Here is a 17,432-nt window from a genome sequence, read left to right as displayed (position 1 = left end):
CTAATATTTTCATTGGTATGCTCAACCCCATTCCTTATAGATCCTAACGTCTCGTTGGCATTTTTGACTGTAGCTCTGCACGGAGCAGAGGTTTTTATTGATCTGTTTACAGGGACATTGTATGATTGTTTATGATTGATCTGTTTACAGAGACATACCATGTCCCTTTCTTGTGCTGATAGTTAATTTAGAACCCTTTAAAGTTTCTCAGTTGTTTACATTTTTCTCTCTAGTGTGCATTACTTTGCATGTATCAACAGTGAATGACATTTGGCCATTGTGTTGCCCATTCACCTGTTTTGGTTAGGTCTCCCTGACGTTCTTCGCAGCCCTCTCTGGGTCTGACTAACCTAATGAACTTCATGTCATTTGCAGATTTTGTTATCTCTCTACCTATCCCCTTTCCAGATCATTAATAACGACATTAATCAACTCCGGACCTCATACAGAACATTGAAACCCCCTATTGTTAGCCTTTCGTCAGGATGAAAGTTGACCATGTAATCCTACTCTTAGGCAGAAAGCTTAAAGACTTCTGAAGCAGTAGTGCAGAACTTTTCTATGAGCCCAACCCTGTGGGAAGCTGCCTCTCCTTCTGAGGTCAGTAGGTGCAGGAGATCACGTCTTACAAGAAATACAGAGATCAGTTTGTGAGTTAGGTTTTCCACTCGATTTCCCAGACTGGAGACTTAGGTTGAGAACGTACTTGCCTTGGCTCACAAGAGAAATGAGCTTGACAGTTTGTCTCATCCTCCGAAGACGATTTGGTCTGATACAGATTTGGCCTAGGACAGCCGTAGTAGGGAGGTCAGGACTGAGAACCAGTGGCAGAGCTTTGTGAGGAAATTGCGCACCGTTTGCCTGTGTTGTGCCTTGTTCCAGCTCTCAGGGGCACGAGCACTGACTTATAACAGTCCTGACTAGAATGTCCTCCATCCAAAGTGCTAGTTCAGTTGCACTTGTAAGACTGGAGTTTGTGAAGTGGCTTAGCTCAAATTGCCTCAGTACCAAAAGAGTATCTGGATTGTGACTTGGTTTATCTGAAGGAGGAATGAAGTTGCTTGTGGAGAAGATGGCACCTGGATTTCTGAACAGTTTCATCTTCCTGATTAGTGCACATGGGGCAGCAGCTGAACTTGTTTGGAGGAGACCATAAGCTTCAGCACAAGCAAATATGTGAAAACGTTTCAAAGAAGCCAGGAAGGAAACTGAATTAGCCAGCAAAGCAATTGTGCATGGAGCATTCTCTTGCCCAGCTGGAGCTGACGCTGCTGCTGCTAGAATTTCTTTTATTCTTCTGTTGCCAAGCAACCTTAAGCATGTTGTCTTGCTGTACAGTAATTTCATGAAGAAGTTGACTTTACTCGCTGATGCATAGCTATGATCAGATGAGCTGATCAGACAAAACTGGCTGCATACACCCATGTATCGGAGGATTGGAGTGAGACCCTCCTTACCCTCCCGCAGAGGAGGTCTGCTTCTGGCTGGCTGGGAATTGCATTTTTGGAGCGTGTTGCCCATCTCTAGATCCAGCCAGACTCAGATTTTAGGGTTAGTTTTGCAGGAACCTGGTGACCTCTTGCAACAATGATCGGGTCACCTGTGGGTACTGACCACTTCATAACGATGCCCCTCGTTAGGGGCGTTGGTGGGAATGGACACTGGGATGACCTCTAGATCTAAATGTGTAAACCTCTAGTGCTTCAGCTAAAGGACCAGGTCCATTTAGTACAAGCGGCGGCAGACTCAAAACCTTTTGTATGATCCAGCTGCTACAGGAGGACAGAGGACCTCTGCCAACAGGTGGTAGGCTGAGTTCCTATCAATAGATACTTCTTTAAAGGATACGTACCTGTCTAATCACTCATGTGGAGAACCTGTTTTATTGTCAAAGGAATTAGCACAGCTGAGTGTGGTAAAAACACCAAAAAAATAAGACTTCATTTTCAGTAACTGTCTTGTAAGCATTTGTCCAGGAGTCGTCATGTCACTATGGCCAGAAGTTTTCTTATCCCTTGCAGTTCTGTGTCCACATTGCCGTCCAATAGTTAGTTTAGCCAAGATGCCATTTAGTCTTAAATATCAATTCATATTTCAAATAAGATGATGGTGTAGAGCCTCCAGACCTCATAAATTGCTCTGTTCTGAGCTGGGCCTCAAATTTCTGCTGAATTTAAATTGGTTGAATTGGTCTTTTCCCCTGTAAAACGAGTTTCTCCATAATGGAACGTCAAAAGGCATGAATATGTGTGCGCTTTATTTTGGGTTTGGTTTTTTTAGGCAAAATCTCCAGTGGTAACACAACTTTCAATAAAGAACTCTTTAAGTGGCTATATTTTGAAAACATTCGTAGATCTATGTAGAAGAGCACTTACACAAGGCTGCCGTGGGTACAGCCATTGAGAGAGACCATCTCTTCCTATATAAGTGTACCCAGAACAGTGTCTGTTGGTATCAGGGAAGCTATGGCTGATGTCTGCAGTTTAGGAGCTGAAAAGAAAGGCCATTTAATAATCCTGCCATTAGGAACAAAGCCCTTTGGGTCTTGGTGCATATGTCACCAAACTCTCTGAGATGAACTGTCTCCGTTTTCTGAAAACTCATGTAATTTATTTTGAAATCTTAATGCACTCTTATTCCTTTTCTTATTGCTTTTCCTGCGCTCGCAATCACTGTCCCGCTACAGTCGAATAAACGTAGTTAATGCAGTTGAATTGTAGTAGTTATACTGGGCTGCCTTGGTAGAGGATGATGGTGTGCTGTGTATTGGAGGTGAAAGGCAGTCAGCTGTGTGAATTCCCATTCCTTTGGTAAGATTTCACATACTCTGCCTGATTCGAGCTCTGCTCATGTAGTTATAGGACATCAATATGGAGCAAGTCATTGACCCTGCTTCAATTAGTTGCCACTCTGGATTCCTGATCTGAGGTGGTAGTAAAAGGGGCTTCATGAGAGATCTCATATTCTGTGTAATCACTGTTTTTGGCATGTATTCTGTGTCGTCATCATTCTGAGCATCATGTATGTAAGAGCTAAGGAGACCCACTTCTTAATTCTTTATTAGCAGTAGTGCTTGTCCACAAAATCAGCTCAGACTTTCATGTCAGAACGCTTTTGAGGATGGGGTACTGCCTCTGTACCTCTGTGAACCAGGGATTATCTCAGCTGACTCCAAAAGGATTTCAGGTCTAAGCAGGCATTAACATTTGTCTGAACTGTTGTTTCCTTTGCATTTTCCCCACTCTTCCTTCACCTAAACACTGCAGGTTTTCACACATGAGCAGATAGTCTGAGGAATGGGGAAACACTTGTGTAACCCCCTTTGTATGGAGCTTTATGACACCTCTTTTGCTCTTTAACACTTACTCTCCTCTATCCTCGCTTTTCCCAATCAGGATTGTCTGAACTGGAGCTGGGAGTTTCAGATCACCAGTTTGGACAGCCAGGAATGGGTGACCAGATTCCATGGGCAGACAACACCATGGCCTCCATGAACCGAGGATCTTTGAATAAGCCAGACGAGTAAGTACTGTGGGTTTGGATAATCTGCCTTCCCATCCCCCCCCCCCCCCACCTGCTAGTCTCTTATGATAAGGTTTGTTGTAGTTCTGTGGATAAAGATTGCTGTGCCAACCCTTGGGTTCAAGTCAGCTTTAGGTCCCTATGAATGCGTCCGCACAGCGAGTGTCAGCCCATCGCAGTGAGCCCAGGTAGACAGTCTGAGGTTCGCATTATGGCTAAAAATAGCAGTGTGGACATTCAAGCCCAAGTTGGAGTTTGGGCTCTGAAGCCTAAGAAGGTGGGCGGGCAGGCTTCAGAGCCCAAGCTTCAGCCTGACCCGAACGTCTACACAGCTAATTTTAATGTCGTAGCATGAGCCTGAGGCTGTCAAACCGGGCTCTGAGACTTGCTTCCACTGGCTGTGTAGGCGCACCTTTGGACTTCTCAACTTACAGGAGGCTTGTTAAGTGATCAGACGGGTCAAATGTTGGCCATAAGAAGACGTCCTGATATTCTCTGCTCTGATGCACTTGGTCGAGAGTAGTGGGAGGAATAGTACCACCATAGCTATTTAAGACTGGAGTATGTTCAATAGCACCAGGGTGAAATTCACAGCTGTGGAGAAGGGCCAGTCAGCACAAAGCTGTATACATCATTGATGCATAGGCCTTGTGCTGGCCCTTTGGACAAGGGAGAACTTCACTCTGACAGTACGGATAAGAGTAGTGCTCCGTTAACGATGAAAGGTGCCTCACAGACCAGATACACTGAAATCATTAAGACAGAGAGAGAGAGAGAGATTTTTCCAAATAACCAAGGATAGGTCATAGTCCATTAATTTAAAATACTGCCACCTAGCGGTATAGTTATAAGATTGCCAAAACTCTGCAGGCAGAAACTTTGCTTTGACCTGAATTCAGGCAGAAGGGGAGGTATAGTTCTGCTTGAGCAAAACCTCTGAATGGGGTTTTCCACGTAACTATTAAAATAGCTGCATGGGGGGCTTCATCTGGTGAATACATCAAGGCTTGCAGTGGGGAGGTAAAGAGTCTGCTAAATGACCAGCTGTGCTCCTGAAGGAAATCAGAACATTAAGCAACAAGATGGAGCATAATTAGGACAGAAAAAAATAGTTTCAATAAGGTCTTTCTCCAGGAGCAAAGGCTGTACATAAAATAAAAGTATTTATTAAAAATGTCATCATATGTAAACTCCCAAAGCAATCCAGTGAGCCTGCCTGTCGTGCATGCTGTGTTTGTTGCCCAGATACCAAGGTGATGGGTGCCTTACAGGGAGAAGGGAGCAGAGAGTGAAATGGCTGTCAGCAGTGTCATCAGAGTAAATGTGACACTGCCTCCTTGTACTGTATGTGAAAGCAGCACCACCAGGAAACATGGAGAGTAGGCAAACCACGATCTTGCATTTAACCCATTTAGGTGATGAGAGAGAGATTTTTGCCATTGCTAATAAGGTAGTCCTGAGCTTAAATGGGCAGAAAATCGATCCCAAAGGGCCATCAGAGCCAAAGTGGTGAGCCTTTTGCCTCGTCCTGAGGGCTTTTCTGGGTCAAAAAAAAAAAATCTAAGGTCTCGCTCCAACCCTCAGCAAAGCGTTAAATAAAATAAAGTCTGTGTAGAGGCTCTTAAACTGAAGGAAAGCGAACTGCTGGAGCTGTGTGTGACAGAATCCCATTGCAGGTTACTGGCTGGATGCTCCAGTTTTCAATTTGACAGGCCCTATTAAAGCTCAAATTGTACTTCATATGTAAAGCTTATATGGTTATGTTTGTTGTTAACAGAGCTTTCCCTAGAGAGATGTAAGCATCGCTCTGCTGCAAGATGTATGTTAACTAAAGTCTGACAGAGCTCCTCTCTTCACGGTATAAAGCTAGTGGGTCTCTGGATATATGTGTAGCAGTTTGCGGTCACTCTGGGCTGCATGTCTTTAGAAGACTTGGGGTTTCTTTCTGTGCTCTTCTGTACACAGGAGGAAGTTATAAGGCGGCTAAGGGGTTTCGGTTCCTGGCTGGATTGTTTCTGTTTGGCCAGGCTCATCCCGTGAACCATTTTGCTGGAACGTATCAGCAGATTGTTAGAAATGTGTCTGGGACCTGTGATTTTTCTGAGGAATAATAATCCCTTTAGTGTAGGGCTTTGTGTTGGTGTTGCCAAACACAGAAGCACTTTTCAGAGATGACCTGCAAGAAGTAAAATGGCATATCAACCCCGGCCACTGAAGAAGAACATTGGTGCTGTCGATAAGGTACTAGGCTGGCAGTCTGGAGTTCCAGGTTTAGTTGCCAGACTCCCTGAGTGACCTTGGATGAGTCGCTTATTACCTTTGTCCCTTTCCCCTGGTTGAAATGGGGATACAAGACTGAGCCTGTGTTCCCAACCTTTTTTGACTTGAGGGCCACAAATATCACTTCTACAACCCTGATGGGTGACCATCAACTGATAAAAAATGTCTTGACATACACACCATTAAGGACTACAAAGCACTACCTATTTAAAGGAAGCATTTTGATGCTACTGTGCTCATTTTTACAGTCACTATTTTACACCTACAGATGACTCACAGTGTGTGTCTCACACACACACAAAGCACTGGTGTAGAGGAGTGACTGTCACTGCACACTGTAGCATGTGGCCTGGCAGCTGAGTCGTGGTGGATAGCCTGCTAAGTGAAGGCCAGACCATAAGGCGCTGATTTTTAGAGTCGCTTAGCGCTCTGCTGGAGCATTGATCTCCCCTCCCTCTGGCTCCAACAAGGACCCCAGCACCGATGGACCCAGGGTTTTGCCGTGCTCCCTGCAACAGCCAGGGGGAGGGGAGCGCTGATCTCCCATCTGCTTGGCTGCAGCAAGGAGCCAGCGCTGGACATGTAGCCCTGCGGCAACGTGCTCTGGCTGGGTCCTTAGGCAGCAGCTCCCTTCTGCAGCCAGCGGGAGGGGAGCAGCAGCCACTTTGAAAGACCCCGTGGGCCACAGGTTGGGAAGCACTGCTGTAAGCTCTCCGGGGCAGGGACTGCCTCTCTGGGTTTGTACCGTGCCCAGCACAATGGAGTCCTGAGATTAACGGGAGCCTCAGGGCACCACTGTACTGCATAGAAGCTATAGCACAGGGTGTCCGACATAGCGCCTGCAGAACGCATCTGGCCTGCATGATGTATTTACGAGGCCCACCTGGCGTACTCCAGTTGTGCAGAATCGAAGCTTTCCATTAAAAAAAAAAAAAAGGTTTCTCGTCCCCCTGGCTGCAGTGAGGCAGCGGGTGAACTCCCTGCCTGTGCTAATCCGACTGGAGCAGCAGCACAGAGGCCTAATGAGGTCACTGCCAGGTCAGCATTTAGTGCCTGTTCTAGTGGGTCGAACGTGGTCGGGACAGGAGCGAAGCCCTCGACGGGCAGATTGAGAGTTGCTGCCGAGAAGGAATAAATAAGCCTAGTGGAGTCTCCGATGTGGATCAAGGGCCTTCAGCCCACAATTTGACCCAGAGTCCAGCCCTTTCTTCTGAATGTGGTGCTCTTCCCGTGGAATGATGGCGTGTTCATGCGTACAGGAGCCAGTGCAGCTAGAAGGGCAGCTGTCGCGTTCACACACACACATTTGGTTTGATACAAAGCTACAAGCAGCAGGAATCTTCATTATAGACTGAAGCGAGCCCCGTTCTTCATCTCTCCCTCCCCTTCCTCCTCTGCTCCTGTATCACAGCCGAAGAAATTCCAGTGCCTTATATTTCTTTCCCTGGATTAAACTGTGTCTTGGCTGCACTGGTCCTGATCACATTGGTTTCAGTTACTCACTCTACATCTGGTCCTCATCTGGCGCTAACAGGATAAACATGTCTACTCCTTGGGAACTGCTGGCACGTTTAAGTTCTCTCCTTTGTGCTTTGCTTGAAGCGTGATGTGCCATGGCTCCTTTTATTGTATCAGGCCCAGCAAACCCCATTGACGCCAATTAGTCACGTCATTGGAACATCTCTCGTTACATATTAACCTTATTCCCCAAGAATATTGAGAGAGGGGGGGGAGAGTTCTTCAGGCTTTTTATTTTTGTGCCTAAAAGGTTCCCTTTGCCTTCAGCAGCTTTAGTTCCAGCTGTTCTCACTTTTCCCAAACCTCTCTGGCTTTGTGTTTCCAAAGGCTTCTCTGTACTGAACACCCGGTGTCTTTCCCAGCTAACAGGAGGTTTGCAGGCGCAAAACCTGGAAAAATCAGGAAGGTTTGCGAAGAACCTCATTGAGGCTCTGTCCTTACTACATGGGGGGCGAAATTCAGCCCTGCATACACAGATCCAGCAATAGTCTGAAGTGATGCCTAAACCTTGCGTAGGGGTGAAATTCACCCTGGGTGCATTCCAAACACCACTGTGGGTTGCTTGCTAGATCAGAGAGTGCGTTAGCAAGGACCCCGCACCCAGTGAGCTTGTCAGCCAGCGTAACCCTGCAGAAGCAGTTCTCCCATTTGAGGTCCTTATAGCTGAAATGCAGAGCTGTTTTCTGCACTTAACGTCTCCATTTGCCTTGTTGTCTGTACAGCCAGTGCATCACTTCCCAGCTCGACGAACTCCTATGCCCGCCCACCACGCCGGAGGGCCGGAATGACGAGAAAGCCCTCCTCGAGCAGCTTGTGTCCTTCCTGAGTGGCAAAGATGAAACGGAGTTAGCGGAATTGGATCGCGCTCTCGGGATTGACAAATTGGTCCAGGTAGCAAGTGATATATTTGGGGGAGTGCTGGGGCTGGTAGACGACTATGTATGTGGCCAGATGCTGAGGCCTAATGATGGGTGCAAAGGAGGGCTTCCAACATCTGGTGTTGCTTGCCAGATGTGGATGGGAACAAAAGAGCACATTAGGTTCAAAGAGGATACTTAATACCATGGCATTTTCCAGTGCACTCTACCAAAAAGTTGGAAAATAGCCCCATGAAATATAATATTGTGCTCCCGACTTTTAAAATGTGATCCCCCATGGGAAACGTCAGCCTCTCAGAGATGGCTGAACGTGTTTATCCTTGAACAGCTCCTGAAGTGGGAAGTGAGGGAAGTTGGCAGGCTTTCATGCCTCACCATATTACTTTGGGGTTGGAGTGCAGAAGAGAACTCCAGCTGGAATCTCACAAATAAAGATTCCAGAGCCTTAATTATGCTGCAGAGTACATGCCGAACAGCCTTGCTGGTACGAAAATGCACAGCCTTTACCACCAAGCCTGGCATTCGTTGCAGCAGCCCCTGTCTCCAGTTTAACCACAGGCTCATGTTTGTTTGTTTGTTCCAATATTGCCATTGTGCAGTGCATGCTGTGGCCCAGATCCTGCGTTGGAGCTACACAAACTGAGCTTAATCCCAGTGGGGTTCTGCCTGGGTGCACGCAGATCCAACGGCAGGATCTGGACCTCCGAGAACAAGCTGGGTTTTCATAAACAATGAAAAACAACACCACTTGAAGAAATTCTGATGGTCAGAAAGATACAAAGAACAGAGACATAGAAGTAATGAAATAGTTCACGTAGGGTAGTTTTATAATAATTTACTTTTTCAGTTCAGACAATACTTACACACAACTGTTTGTTTCCAAAAAAATTTAGTACCAAAAATCTGTCATTAATTTTAGTGCTCTTGGAATAGACCTAGAAAGGGAGCCCTAGAAAGTGAATTCCTCTCCTCTTCCAGGACCTGCTCCTTTATCATTGAACTGAAGGGGACGTCTGCCATTGGCGGACTGAGCCTCCATAGAACAACCACACAGTAACCATGCAACTTCTTTATATTGTCCAATCATTATGCCTTGGCCTTACCTAGAGACAAGCCTAGATTTTCATAAGCGACTAATGATTTGGGGTGTCAACCTGAAACACTTTAAAGGGCAGCTGGTTTTCAGAAGATGCCGAGCGTCTGCCCTCTCAATAGCAGGCCCCTTTTAAGGCATCTCAGCTTGGGCACCCAAAATCACTGGCTGATTTTAAAAGTGTAGGTCTGAGCGGGGGAGGTCAGTCTTTCTGGCACATTCAATCACTGGTTCCTCTGCTGAGGCCGCCGTTAAAGATGCCAGTTGTGGCATGGTGGTTTTTGTACCATGGTCCCCTCTCTACGAGGACCTGAATACGATCTACCAAACTCATTTCATACAGGCCACCTAACAGTCATAACCACAGCAGCTAACTTCCAGTGCTTTACTTGGTCAGGGTAGTAGGCGTTTGACTTTCTCTCTGAAATACTGAAGTAAGCTGCCTTGGAACACAGAGCATGGGGCCCAGAGTTAGGCGAGGATGCCAGTCATTTTACCTCTTGAGCCAGCAAATTCCATGTCTAATAGTCTAAGGCTTGGAGCATTATCTCATGTTTGGAATTGAAATCCAGCTTTACTCCCCACCAAGTGTCGGTTCTTTAGTATCAGTCTTGGGCTTTTTCCAGGGCTCCAGATGAAGCTTTGCAATAGCTTTATGTAATGCTACAAAATATGTCCAGGAAATATTTATGGGGACAACATTCAGAATTCAGGCATCTTTGAGAAGCAGCTCATTTTGATACTCTCCCCTTAAACGTATTCCTTCCTCCTAAATGAGCTTGTGTTTCCTGGGGTACCTTGTTCGGATTTACCCTTACTCTTGCTTTCAAGTTGTTTCTATTTAGGTCCAAGTATTTCAGACCCACTTGCAACCAACTCTCAGGATACTCCAGCCTTTGGGTATGTCTTCACTGACGAGTTACCTGGGCTCTTACATGGGTGTTGTTCACTAGCCCACCTCCTCTCCACAAACAAAACCTCCTTAGCTGAGTTTAATGGTGCTGGCACGGCTGGGTGGAGGGTGCAGTCCTTCTGCGCTTCCCTGTAATTCCCCCCATGTGCCTAGAAAGACAGACGAGTTCTCCCACTAGGAAAGAATCCCAGAGTGGCTCAGCTAATTGCAGAACAGAGCCGTGGGATTGCTCCCAGCTCTCCTAGCGACACACACGGGTAAATGCAGCACCAGAAAGGGTGCAGTAATTCAGGTATGGCATGGCAGACAGTCTGGCGGCTCCCACCAAGGTGCCCATCACCTGAGTTAATGCCGTAGTGAAGATACACCCTTAGAGAGCAGCAAAACCTCTGAGTTAGTTCCCCCCCAACTCAGACCTGATGCTGAAGGTTGCAGATGGATTTCAAGCACCTGATGGGATAGGGCTCCTAACATGGTAACTGGTTATGTCTAAGACCACTTCTCTGCTGCATCAGACAGGGTGTCGTGGTCAGGTGAAGTGCTCGAGTTAACACACACACACACCCCCCCAGTTTAATCAGGGAGGGCTGGAATCAGGATATTTTCGGTGAGCTGTTCTCCACTGTGGAGTTTACCTCCCCCATTGAGTGAAAGGTGGTTTTTAGACATAGCACATAGTTAACTTGTGGAACTCACTGCCACAAGCTTAGGCAGTTTACTCGTGCTGGGGCCCAGGTCTTTTGCTCTACGTGCAGTAAAGCTAAAGCAGAACAGCACAGTGTGTCTCCTATTTCCCCTGTGTAAGCTTCCTCAGAGTTGTCTGATTCGGCTTACTTGCATATACTGACCCCAATCCTGGACTGCAGCTGAGGGCATGTTCCCGTGAGTCAGAGCTGCCTGTGCGTTGGCCTGGTCCCCCTGTGTAAGTTAAAGCAGCTTGAAGGCGATTACTGCAGCCATCAGAGGCTTCATTTCCTCTGGCCAGCTTCCCTTTGCAGGCTGCAGTAGGAGGATAATGTAGGAAAAACCAAGCTGTTCCCCTGCACTTGAATTGACCCCCCACTGTCACAGTGCATTCAAAGATGGGTGCTCCCATTTAGGCACCTACATAAATGGCTGGGTTTTTCCAAACAGCTCAGCTAATATTGAGAACCGTGGAGAATCACACACACCACCACTGTTCTCAGTCATCGCCCTTACCACCACTCCTGAGAACAACAGAGCATCTCCTGCCCCTGGAGAGCCATGGGAGCTGAGCTTCCTGGAAAATCTGGACCCAATTGCATGTGCTGAGCCCTTCTGAAAATTGTGGCCTTTGTCTTTGGTCACGGCCAAGCAAAAAATCCCTTTTCCTTCTCGTGAAGGTTTTCAAGGCCTCTGGCTCCGAGGAGGGAGGTGTTAAATATCCTCCTGCAGTTGCTTTTTGGACCACTCCCAATGACTAGACTCGGGCAGGCCAGAGCGTGGTCTGCTACATCAGTGCAGTAAACGCCAGGACCAGCAGTGGGGTTAATCCTCGGAACAGTCAATTCTGGTGTGCGCTTGAGGAGCCTGCAAAGTGAGGGTTGGGCCCGCTGAGCTGGGGTTTGTTTTCTTCTCTGAGAAGTGGAGCACATGGCAACTGCTTTGTGTTGTAGAAATCTGCGCGGAGTTCTGTGAGCTCAGAAGGTCTCACTTTTTGTCCCCCTTTTTAAACAGGGAGGTGGACTGGAAGTACTTACTGAAAGATTCCAGCCCCAGCAAGCGACACCATCTCTTCTAATGGAACAGAAGCCTGGCATGTATCCCCAGCCTTATTCTTCTGCTTCTCCTACTGCTAATCTCCCCAGCCCTTTCCCAGGCATGGTCAGGCAGAAACCTTCTTTCGGGCCCATGCCAGTTCAGGTCCCACCGCCCCGAGGGGCTTTCCCCACCAACATGGGAATGCAGCCACGGCAGACTCTAAACCGGCCTCCGACAGCTCCCAACCAACTGAGACTTCAGCTGCAGCAGCGGTTACAAGGGCAGCAGCAGGTGAATATTCACTTTGGTTTTCTGGACAATCCATAACTCTCAGCTGGAGGTGCCCAGCCGTCAACCCCTTCACCTCCAGATGGGCTGTGTGGGTTACAGAAGTCTGTAAACTGCCACGCGCTTGGTTTTGCACAACACTTCCCCTTACAGAGGTCCAGCCCGAGCTCTGTCACTAAGATGCCCCACTGTCATAGAGCAGCAGAAGAATGTACACCAGAGAGAATGTAAAGGAAACAGGCTTAATGCAAAGTCTGTGTTGGCTGGAAGCCAGCTCCTGTTGGAGGGTCTGTAGATGTGCTGTACCAGACAAAATAGGTGTAGAGCTGAAAGGTCTTTCTGCTTTCCTCCTCTCCAGCTGTTACACCAAAATCGGCAGGCGATCCTGAACCAGTTTGCAGCAAACTCTCCGGTCGGCATCAATATGAGGCCAGGCATGCCGCAGCAGATCACGCCTCAGGTAATGGTATATAATGTTGGCACCTTTATAGTCCAGCGGAAATTAGTACTTTATCACTCCGGGCCTATACCGTTGATGTGTAGCAGCAATAAGTTCAGTCCACTCCAGCGAAACTAACTGCAGCGAGGTACCACTCAGCCTGAGTGGAAGGGTGGTAGAACATGGCTCCAAATGGATTTCCTGTGGAGCTGACGGTGGCTGGTATTTTCAGTCTCAATACAGCATTTCCACCTGGAAAGTCTTTATTGCCGCTTGGAGATGAGCGGTGCTGGCTTGGAATTCATCGAGAAGGGTCCCTTAGTAATGGATGACATTCTCTTATACTTGAATCTCTAGGGCATCTTTTGTAATGGTCCTGCAAAGCCCTTGCTCCAGGAGTTCTACCGCACTTCCAATAAAGTGGGAATAAATATCTGCTTGGTAGAAGGTGGAAAGTGTAGCCATATTCTGGTAACTGTGTACTATGGAGGGTTTATGCTGGTGCTTTCTTGCCACCCCCAAGCCACTATTGACAGTCATTTCTCTGTGAAGACTCCAAACTGTTTTGCTGACTTTTGGAGGTCTCTGTAGCTCTCTCCGGCACCATAGCTACGGACAAGACTACGTAATAGTTTCCATTGTAACCCTTTGTTTTCAGCTGCTGCTAACTTTTTCAAACTTTCACTTAGTGGGCTGAAATTTTCCACAGTGATATTTATTATCTTGGAGCAAATCTGGTTCAGCCATTTGGGAAACAACCCCATCATTTATAGAATATTCTTGGAAGAGATGGTTTTGAACAGGCTTACAGTTGAAATAGCTGGGGTTAGAGAATTGAACTTTGGCATGGAACTAGCCCACACAGACAAGAAGTGCCTTTAAGTCTCTCTCTGAAAATGGGGTTTGATTTGAACAAGTTATGAATGTTTGAAAATAGCATTCTCTGCAGATGCAATTTCTCACTATCATTATTGGTAGCAAGATTAGTGCCCCATCCTGCCAGGAGCCGTGCAAACACAGAAAGACACACAGCCCCTGCTCCAGAGAGCTGACCGTCTAAATAGACAAGATCCACAAAGCGGGTAGGAATCGGATATGCAGAAAGGTGAGGTGATTTGCCCAAGGTCACAGAGCAGGTCAGTGCCTGGGCTGGGACTAGCATCCGTCTCGTAGCTTCCAGTGCCCTATCCACTAGGCCACACTGCCTGCCTCACTACGCGTGTACTCTGTAAAGTAGGCTAAGGGAAATGGTCCATGGCAACTGCGGCTGGGGTCACTGCGGAACTGGTGTGGCAGACCGATGTAGAGCATGCACATGGCGCGTCACAAACAGGAAGGAAAACAGGCTCCTGCCCAGAAGAGCTGAATGGACAAAACTCAGCCCATGAAAGGCTGGGGACGAGGCTTGACATTAAATCCCAAGTGACTGAGCGGTTTGAACTGGGAGAGTCTGAACAGGCCACGTGACCACACTGAACAACCGCAGGCTCTGCTGGGCCTGGGTCAGGATACCGGGAAGTCAGGGTCAGGCACCAGGTTACAGAAAGGAGCCAAGGAACGAAGCTGGGAAGGAACCGGGGAGAGGAGCCAGAATCTAAGGTTCACAGTAAGGCGAGGTCTGGAGCAGAAGCGAGCAGATTGTCTGCATCCTTGCTTAATCCTGGCTTCTATACCGGCATGGGCCAATCCATGGCCTGCAGGAGCCACCACTCAGGCTCCCCTGGGGGGTCCTTCCTGCAGTGTCTAGCTTCACCATGTCCCCCAGCAGAAATCTGGCCTGAGCTCCTGATGACGCTGGCCTGAGCTCCTGGTGACGGCTCTGCAGGACCGCCATGGCCCCAGGTTCACAACTCCATTGCGAGAGGCGCTCCAGTCTGGTGACTCGTGGGCAGAGCTTGGAAGAGGGCCACTACCTTTCTTCCCCCAATTTCACCCCAGAGCACCAAGGGATTTTCAAATGTTCCTTGCAATGATTATATGGCGATGCCAGCGAGGCAGAAGGGTGATGATGCGAACGAAGAGCAGGGACAGGTGGCCGAGGGGGCCAGGCGCAAAGAAGGGATCGGGAGGAGAGCTCAGGATGGCTGGAGGAGGGAGACTGCCCAGTGTGCAGGGAGCAGTGTGACGTGAGTGATTGTGCTGAGGGAGTCCAGCAACAACTGTTGTTGAAGGCAAGGTTGTGGGAGCGGGAGGGAAGCTGGAGCTGCAACAAATGGTTGTCTTTGGACAGGCGTTTTTCTCGTTCACAGCTGCATGAAATGACAAAGCTGAAATTTTTGCCAGTAGCTGCCCCCGCAGTGGGGAGCCCCTCGCAAGGGTCTCCTGTTTGTTGCCGGGCTGAGAACATGTGTTCCAAATCCCAACTCTCCAGGGTCTCTCAAGCTTTTATGGGCTGAGCATGTGAGATTTTCCATTCAGTGACAGGAACTAGCATGTACAGAGGCCGCTTTTTAATATTTCCAATCTGCTCTGCCTTTGATCTGCATGAACTGGCAGATTTACAGAGCTTCCCCAATTGTTCTTTGGGATTTTTAGCTTTCCTTGCAAAATGATGATTGACACCACAGGCAGCCTGAAAGGTCATTGTCCGTCCGTCCCTCGTATGGTACAATTGCCCTGACGGGGCAGAATTATCATAACTTTAACACCTACCTCTTCCTCTGCAGCCACCTCTGAATGCACAGATGCTGGCCCAGCGCCAGCGAGAGCTGTATAGCCAGCAGCATCGGCAGAGGCAGCTAATGCAGCAGCGAGCCATATTAATGAGACAGCAGAGCTTCGGGAACAACCTTCCTCCCTCGGCTGGACTCCCAGTGCAGATGGGGGCAGCTCGCCTCCCCCAGGCACCCCCGCAGCAGTTCCCCTATCCCCCCAACTACGGTACGAATCCAGGAAACCCCCCCACCTCCACCAGCCCGTTTTCGCAGCTGGCATCCAACCCTGAGGCAGCGCTGGCCAGTCGCAACAGCATGGTGAACAGAGGGATGATGGGGAACGTTGGAGGGCAGTTTGGCGCTGGGATGACCCCTTCGATGCAGCAGAACATCTTCCAGTACTCGGGGTCAGGTACGTCTTTGGCTGGGCCCCTTGAAGTGGCGTCTGCTTTCAGTGTCTGCTTCGTCATGTGATGCTTTAAATATGGGGTTTGAGTGGGAGGAACAAATGATGCAAGCAAACAAAGATACTGCATGGCCAACGTAATGACTTCCATGTGTACCCTTAGCTCCAAGTGGAGGAAATGCAGGTAATAATTATATAGGGCTTTTCATTCGCTGATCTCCAAGAGCTTTACAGAGGCGGGTAGGGATCACACATGGGGAAACTGAGGCACTGAGAGCTGATGTGACTTGCCCAGTTTGCTGTCCAGTTCTGCTGACTGCCAGTCCAGCCGTGTCCACTGGAGCATGCTTCCTTTGCATTTCATTAGTGCCATTCACTTGAGGATCTCAGTGTGCTTATTGCAAGTTCGGGGAAGGTACGCCAGTCTTCAGGCTTCATGTTCCAAATGTTCCCCTCATACAAAGTCGAGATCTCTGGAAGTCGATACCATTCGGGTAAATGATTTCATTTCCCTTTAAAAAAAAAAGTCTAAAAATGGCCAAATCCTTGTGCATGTTCTGATGAGGTATCTGAAATCAGCTGCAGATGGAGATTATTTCCTGTGTACAGATTGTGGGTGGCTCAGATTAAATAAGTGAGTTTGTCCAGAATTGGCTGCAGATGGACATCTTTGTACTGCACCTGCTCAATCTGGTATTACACTTTTTCGTAATTCAGAAAGAATTCAGTTTGAATCTGGCAAGGTATATCTGGTTTCTATAATTAATCAAGAGAGACAATTACCCCAGAGCTATTGCGGCTTTGGTAACCAACTAAAATAGTTCTGCAAAGCCAACAATGACAATGTCTTGTTCTCTAGTACAGTTACTTCAGCTACTTCGCCATGCAGCTGTGTTCTCAACTAATCCCCTTCTGTTTATGGCAAGCAACTTCTGGGTTTTTTCCCCACCATTTGGCTATAAAATGCTATACTGAATAATACTATAGCAACAAAAAAGTGGGGTAGGGAAGGGGCCTAAGATCAAAAGTCCAGGCTGATGCTTCAGGTTTAACTCCAGCACCTGCATAAGAGGGGGAAATCCTGACAAGACGCCCAGGTGCTACTGGGGGAGTAAGATAATACTCTGTGTGAGCAAAGGTGGCAGAACCGGGTCCCAAGGGATCAAGAACGAGCTTGTTAAGTAATGGTGTGGTCGTCTGCAGTGAAGCAGTCTGTGTATTGTTCCCAGGCATGGGTCAGCAAAGTGAGCCTGCATTCGCTCCGTCACTCAGCCCCAGCAGCCCTTTGATGTCGCCGCAGATTCCTCCTTCGCAGAGCCCCATGCTCCAGCCAGCTCCACCGACCCCTGGGTATCAGTCCCCAGACATGAAGACTTGGCAGCAAGGAACAATGGGGAATAATAAGTAAGTCTAACCTACGATCAGAGTAACGTACGCACAGAGGGTAGGATAATATAGCCTCCCACACTCCTGGAGCAATAACTGCTGAGGTCTGTCTCCTGCCCCCAACTGGTCTGGAAGCACCAGGGACCAAGGTTAACAAAACATGGCTACGTGGATATTGACGTCACAGTCATCAGGGGATCGAACACACAACCACAGGCTTCAGCCACCTGATTTACAGCAGAGCTCTTTTAGCTGTGAGTTTGTAATAGATTGCGGTTGTTGCTGGGCCCAAACGCTAGAGGGAGACATGGTCATCACACATGCACAAAGTCA

General features: G+C 48.1%; 1 protein-coding gene across 4 annotated transcripts in view; it reads left to right on the top strand.

Annotated features, from left to right (window-relative positions):
• Positions 1 to 17,432, top strand: part of NCOA1 (nuclear receptor coactivator 1) — an 83,193-nt gene that overhangs the window by 51,144 nt on the left and 14,617 nt on the right. For all 4 annotated transcript variants that reach the window (XM_067531303.1, XM_067531302.1, XM_067531305.1 and 1 more), the window contains exons 9-14: positions 3,396 to 3,522; positions 8,043 to 8,211; positions 11,903 to 12,217; positions 12,573 to 12,674; positions 15,320 to 15,719; positions 16,943 to 17,117. In XM_067531303.1, the coding sequence (XP_067387404.1) occupies positions 3,396 to 3,522; positions 8,043 to 8,211; positions 11,903 to 12,217; positions 12,573 to 12,674; positions 15,320 to 15,719; positions 16,943 to 17,117 (1,288 nt within the window). The remainder of the gene's footprint in view (positions 1 to 3,395; positions 3,523 to 8,042; positions 8,212 to 11,902; positions 12,218 to 12,572; positions 12,675 to 15,319; positions 15,720 to 16,942; positions 17,118 to 17,432) is intronic.

The sequence above is a fragment of the Emydura macquarii genome, unplaced genomic scaffold (assembly GCF_026122565.2).
Source record: "Emydura macquarii macquarii isolate MOO-44397 ecotype Brisbane River unplaced genomic scaffold, CSIRO-AGI_Emac_v2 contig_3134, whole genome shotgun sequence".
In the NCBI taxonomy this organism is placed as follows: Eukaryota; Metazoa; Chordata; order Testudines; family Chelidae; genus Emydura; species Emydura macquarii.
This window is presented reverse-complemented; position numbering and strand designations above follow the sequence as displayed.